This window comes from Papilio polytes, unplaced genomic scaffold (assembly GCF_000836215.1).
Source record: "Papilio polytes unplaced genomic scaffold, Ppol_1.0 DF821422.1, whole genome shotgun sequence".
Classification (NCBI taxonomy): Eukaryota; Metazoa; Arthropoda; class Insecta; order Lepidoptera; family Papilionidae; genus Papilio; species Papilio polytes.
The window spans coordinates 33,445-39,858 of NW_013527782.1; the positions used below are offsets into that span (position 1 = coordinate 33,445).

Below are 6,414 nucleotides of genomic sequence, written 5' to 3' on the forward strand. Positions count from 1 at the left end.
GGTACCACGGTGCATCGCTGACGGCGCTGGTGGCGGACCGGAGCCAGCGGGCGTCGTGACCTCCCTGGCTGTGATAAGCGACTGATGTTGTTACGAGTAAGTCGTAGAGTAAGCGTTGTTATTGTACTTATGTCTCTGACATGACTTCGTAAATGGATCCTAAAGAATAAACATTAACAAACAACTAAAGAATCCATTGTACAAATAATGTGACTAAATTTCCTATCAAAATGACGCGAAAATACACAATATGCTCTTTGAATATTAAATTCACTGTGTGATATTTTGAAAGGGCATTTAGTCATATTACAAAACTGACTCCTAGTCGTAGAAATTATTAGTGAATATCCACTGTTGGACTACTAGTTCCTAATGTTAGTCAAAGCTACACAACTCCACTATTCCAGCCACTGAAAACGGGTTGCATATTATAGTTTATTTATATTGTACATAGAGCAAATGCCACTATGAAAATTATATGTTTGAATCCATAGTGCCATATTATTAAGGTATTTCCACATAATTTAGGACTGCATTTAATGATAAATCTTTGAATTGATGAAGGAAACTGGCTGCAGTCAAAATGTAGACCAGCCAGACAATGTCGGGAACAAAGTGTAGTTAAGCAACTTGTTGCATTCTTTGTGTGAGTGATTCACTCTTTAGAGATAATCCCAAATATTTCTCTATGATTTAAATATTTTAAACCATTTAAAAAATACAATAACAAAATCTTTTCAATAATTTCTTATGTTTAAAAGTAAAAGTAAATTTTCTTCCCTTTGTTGAAATAAATTAATATTTATTGGCATTTTATACAATGAAAATACTAAGTCTTATAATGGACTGTCAAAGTCCACTTATTAACAGTATTTTACAATTTTCTCTGCTTTCAATCACAATTATAAATTATGATCATAATTTTATGAAATTTTATATAATTTTAAAAAGCTTTTTATATAAATTTAATATACAAATGCATTTTGCTTACAGTTGTGGGTCTTTTTGGGGTTATCTATGAAAAAATGGTTATAAAATGTCTATTCTTGTGAATAGTGAAGTACAGTACAGTTTCCAGTGAGTTAGGCTAGATAAATATATTTAGTGTATTTGAGGAGAGGTGCAATGAGAGAGGCTGGAAATGCGTCCCGTGTCTTTTAATATTTATATTATTTATTTGTAAGCTATTTTAACTTGTACATAGTAAGGAGCCGGAGAGAGGACAGAGCTGTAAATAGAAAAATGTTTAAGATATATATTGTAACACTTTATGTACATAGTATTTTTGTAATATGTTAAAAATGACAAAAAAAAATAAAATATATATACAAAGTATGGTTGCAATAATGGCTTGGCAGTGCAAAATCAGCAAAAAGTTGTAATGTCAGGTTGACTGAAGGAAAATGCATAGACTTTAATTATTATTGAAATTTTACAACATTGCAATAAGGTTTGTTGTTTGAAGATATTAAGCAATAACTAATTCTAAATTTAATGATTGTTAAATAATTATGTGCGACTTGATGGCTTGTATCGCTTCAGTCGAACACATTTTAAGAGGTTTGTGCCACGGCTCGAGTGTTATTAAATTATAAAAATGATGAAAATTACCCATGCAATGAAAATGGTGCTTTTTGTCCAAGTTATAGTCATGCTAGATTTGCAATAATTAAAATATATATAAATGGTGCTAAAATATGTTATTTATGACTGTGTTAAAACATATGTGCCATGTTGTTGCTGTTTATATTATAATTGCAATAGTAACATAAAATATAGAAGCATGTCATAAGAAACTATATGCGGTTGTGTTTGTAGGGAGAATACTGGTTAAGCAAACATTCTATGATTTCATCATATCTTTGCCCCGCCAAAACTTCAGTAAAATATGAGACTGTGACATGTTTGTGAATTTTTTGGCAATGGGACTTACAATAATTGGTTAAAAAAGACTGTAGTTACCTACCGTTCTGTCCAGGAACCTGGAATTTGCTTTAAGAATTATAATGGACTACATCTTATATATCTTATATACATCTTATATACTTGCCTCTATGATTTTCAGATTGATTTTCACTGTCAGATGCTTGGTGGCATTTTTTTATCTCCCTATCGCATATTTTTCCCATTTAAACGAGTTTTTTCACCTCTTGTACATCAGAGTTGTTTAAATACATTGCACTTGACACAAGCAATAATAAATATGTTGTGATAAGTTTTTAAAAATTTTACAAAAGAGGCACTGCCCCATGCTGAAAATAAAAAGTACAATAAATATAAATAATCTCTAAGAACACTGTTTAGACTAATGCATCCTAAAAACTGTTTACCAAAAAAAGTCAAGTCAATAAAAATAAAACTAAAAAAAAAACAAAAAAAAGTACAAAATTTTTAAAAAACTCAAAAAAAATATATATATAAAAGTTCAAAATCACTTTGATTTTTATCAGAGTTTATACACAAATGTTTATAACTGTTAAAGGAGTGTATACACTCTCTCTTGTTCCTATTGGTATAACAATGCATCTCTGATAAAATATCAAAGGAACCTTTGTGATAAGATGTGGCAACACTAAAGCATGTCACAATGCTACAACAAACCTCTTGAAGCTTGTTTAAAAATGTGTTGCCGCTTGCATACACATTTGTTGACATCAAGAGACATTTCCAATTTGTGTCCGGAACATGAATTTTTCACAAAATACTCTTTATGTATTTAATCTAGGCATTTTGATCTTTTTAATCTGCACACCGAAAAAGAAAAGTTGTCTTACTAATATATCCTTCCTGATATTTCTTGTACTGAATTTTTAATTTTCAACTGCTTTTTATTTACTAATTTCTACAAATCTAATGAGAACTAACATGATATATTTTTGTATATTTGTTTGTTTCTTTTTCCACTCTTATTTAATTTATGTGTAATCCGTTGCAGTTGTAAGAGATTTTAAAAATATAGATTCAGATGAATTATGCTGGAACAGATTTCAAAGATCAAAATGTCGACGTTTTCGCGCGCTTTTACAAATACAATGTCACTGCCAATGTTGATCTGGTTCACACGGTTATGCAGTTTGTTAATAGTACAATTCTAAAATTTAAATAGTTTTTTCCAAATTATTCATAACTCGTAACTTAATAAATTACTGTTTACTAACAGAATTTAATAAATGTTAACATGCAAGTTCAACAAATGAAACAAAAAAATGTACTAGTTAATTGTCTTTATTTTTTCAAATATGTACTATTAAGTAATCATTCATGTACAACATATATACAGAATTATGTCAGTTTTATAATCATGTCTATAATGTAAGTGAAAATATAATTATTTAATGATAATATACCAAGTATAGTATAAATAAACAATTGCAAAAATACTGCTTTTCTCTGATGGTCTGAAATTGTCTTGACCTTGGGCCAAGAAAAGTGGCATTGCAATCTATGTGAAAATATTATCATTATTTAATTATATTTTTAACATTGAACTTCATTGTATTTTATTTTATCAAACAATAGGATAATCTGAACCATTATTGTACAAAAAATTATTGTATTGGAACCATCATAATAAATCTACAAACTGCCAAAAAGTATTTTATTTCCTATCCAAATTTTACTGAAACAATCACCGCGTTCCTTTTTCCTAACTATAGTTACCTCGTCGGAAATTAAAAAAGAATTTTTTCGCCGTTTGGGTAACTAGTTGGAAAATAAGAATATTTATTCAGTTTTTTTGCTGGGATGGAAAGGGTACACATCATTCCCATGTTAAAATCAAACTTCACGATTAAATAGCAATTGAATATGGATCCTATTGACATTTTATAATTAGCCGCGGTTTTTTGTTTGAAGGTAAAAGGTAGCAAACGACCAACAGATGGCTCGGAAGTAAAAAGTGTAATCACCGTACTGGTTATGAAAGTGGAAAAAAATATTCCTGTTTTACAACTAGTTTACCAAAATGTGAAGAAATTTTTTTTTTCTAACTGGTAAGGTAGGTGGCTTTGGTTAGGTAAATGGACGAGGGAAAAAGTCTAGATTCCTCCATATAGGAAAAGATTTGTAAATTGAAGAGGAATGGCATACTACAGAAAGCTCTCGTTACAGTTACACCGAAAGTGTTGAATGGTCTTTGAACCGAATAATGACGTATGGCTACAAGAAAAGGGTTTATTTTAAAAAACGTTACATTTCTAAGAGATGATATTCCCATCTGTGTATTCGTAGTCACCCTCACCTTAGACGCTATAAATCTTTTTTAACTTCAGATCTGATATTCCTCTAATATTCAGAGCCATAGTATAGTCTGAAATTACAAAATGAAAATATGGTGATTGGCTTTTTTTAAAGTAAAAACTGATGTAACACTAGTTACAGATAAGGGCGTGAAATGTGTTGTGTTTTTGGATTTTCAATGAGTTGTCACTTGTCAATTTTGTCTATTCTCTGTCAGATTGACATTTTATTTGATGTTTCTTGAACTGATTTAAATTATTTGACCATTTGTTAAAAAATATAGTTTTAATCATAATGCTAACTTTGTGGAATTTATTTGAGGCTTCTTTACTTTGCCTCAATGCAGTTTGTGTCCTTCATGAAGAAAGGTTTATGCAAAAGAGTAAGTTACCCGATAAGGTTACAAAATTTTACACGACATTACATACGATAATATTTATTATTACCAATAATGTCCTAGTTGAACATGATAGATCTCAGTTCATACTGTTTAATTGCTTACCGTCTTAAATATACCATTAATTTGTTGCAGTGGGCTGGGGTGCAAATGTTTCTGAACAAGGCTTCGTGGACCAGTCTTCTATGAAATTCCAAATTTTAAACCTTGTGCGATCTATAAGAACAGTAACAAGGAGTAAGTATTTTTAATTGGTATTTTAAGATTGAAGAATTAACCGTATGAAGTCCATGAAACTATTTTAGGGTTTATGTTCTAGCATTACCTTCCTCAGCAATATAATAGTTTCAGAGGTTTGTATAAGAATAAACAATTTTATGAATGCGAAAGTTTAGATGGATGGGTGCTTAAGGATATCTCCTGAGTAGATCAATTCCATGGATCTCTATGAGAGTAGGCTCAGATGTAGAATAAAGTTTCAGGCATAAATATATAGTTTGAAATATAATGCATTATAAAAGTTTGTCAATGTATATTTTTGTTTTGTTTCAGTACCACTGATCATTTTAAATATACTTACCATATTATTTAAATTACTGTTTGGATAATAATATAAAGAAACATAAAAAGGAACTTGAAGAAAAAGCAATGAAACTCATTGGTGGAAAAATTCTGCTGCCATTGTATCAGGATGTTAATATCCATATTTCATTGTTTAAATATTAAGTTTAACATTTTAAGTATCAATAAAATTGTGTATTTTGTATGTTTATTAAAAGTGAAAAAAAAAATCAATAATTTCAATAAATTGATTAATTTTCTTCTTGTAATTTCATTAGATTCCACATTCTGCACAAACAACTTAAAATTGATTTTATTTATGTACTGTACTAATGTCATAAAATGCTATTAAAGTTTTTATAATGCGAAGCAGATGATTCATAGTTAAATCTGCAAAAGGATAAAATAAAAGGACAAATCAAACAAAGATTTAATTTATTACTTTATTTATTGATATTTGAAGTAGAGTTACGGCATGAAACAAAACCATTATCCTAGCAGATAAAAACATTGTAATTTCGTCTATTGTAAAACATTTAAACACCAATCAAAAATATACAATGCAATATTTTGGTTAATAAAATAAACAGTACATGATGTATGTAGATTTGTTACCTACATGTAAGGTAGGTAGACCTAACTCTTGAAATACAGAACTCCCGTAAAGTCCTTAAACTAAAAATAAAATACAGGAACTAACTGCTTGATGTCAAATACTGAGACCTAATATTAAAAAAACTTACGCTACGACCATTCTTTAAAACTCTCGAACTTCGCGCGTCGCCCCGATTGTGAGTCGTCCCAAGTGCGAGTCAAGCCGGCTCTAGTACCGTTTGGGCCGTTCCGAGGGAGAGTCGAGTCGGCCCTAGCGCCGGTCGAGTCGTTCTGAGTGGAAGTCAAGTCGGCCCTAGTGCCGGGCGAGTCGCTCTGAGTAGAAGTCGAGACGGCCCTAGTGCCGGTCGAGTCGGGGCGAGGCGCGCCTACGCGACTATCCCTGTCATCTCTCGTGCAATAATAATTATCCACTAATCACAATATAGAATATAGCCTAGAGACTAAACACTACATATCTTGGACTAACTCTTGCATAGTTTTTGGACAGATCGATGTCACAAAAATAATTTTACACATCATGTGACAAAAAAATATTTTAATATATTAAATATAATAAATATATATCAGAATAAGGTTTAAATCTAACGTCAGACGGGCGCGGG

At 30.7% G+C, this 6,414-nt stretch overlaps 2 protein-coding genes across 2 annotated transcripts in view; both read left to right on the plus strand.

Moving 5' to 3' along the window:
* The window catches only part of LOC106108670, a 7,272-nt gene extending 4,221 nt beyond the window's left edge, over positions 1-3,051 (plus strand). The window contains exon 6 of the mRNA XM_013289929.1: positions 2,936-3,051. Coding sequence (XP_013145383.1) covers positions 2,936-3,051 — 116 coding nt within the window. The remainder of the gene's footprint in view (positions 1-2,935) is intronic.
* Positions 3,052-4,442: 1,391 nt separating this feature from the next.
* On the plus strand, positions 4,443-5,415 carry LOC106108677 (immediate early response 3-interacting protein 1). The gene is made up of 3 exons (XM_013289936.1): positions 4,443-4,621; positions 4,772-4,873; positions 5,189-5,415. Exons 1-3 carry the CDS (start codon positions 4,534-4,536, stop codon positions 5,242-5,244), a joined length of 246 nt encoding a protein of 81 aa, XP_013145390.1. The 5' UTR covers positions 4,443-4,533; the 3' UTR covers positions 5,245-5,415.
* The last annotated feature ends 999 nt before the right edge of the window (positions 5,416-6,414 follow it).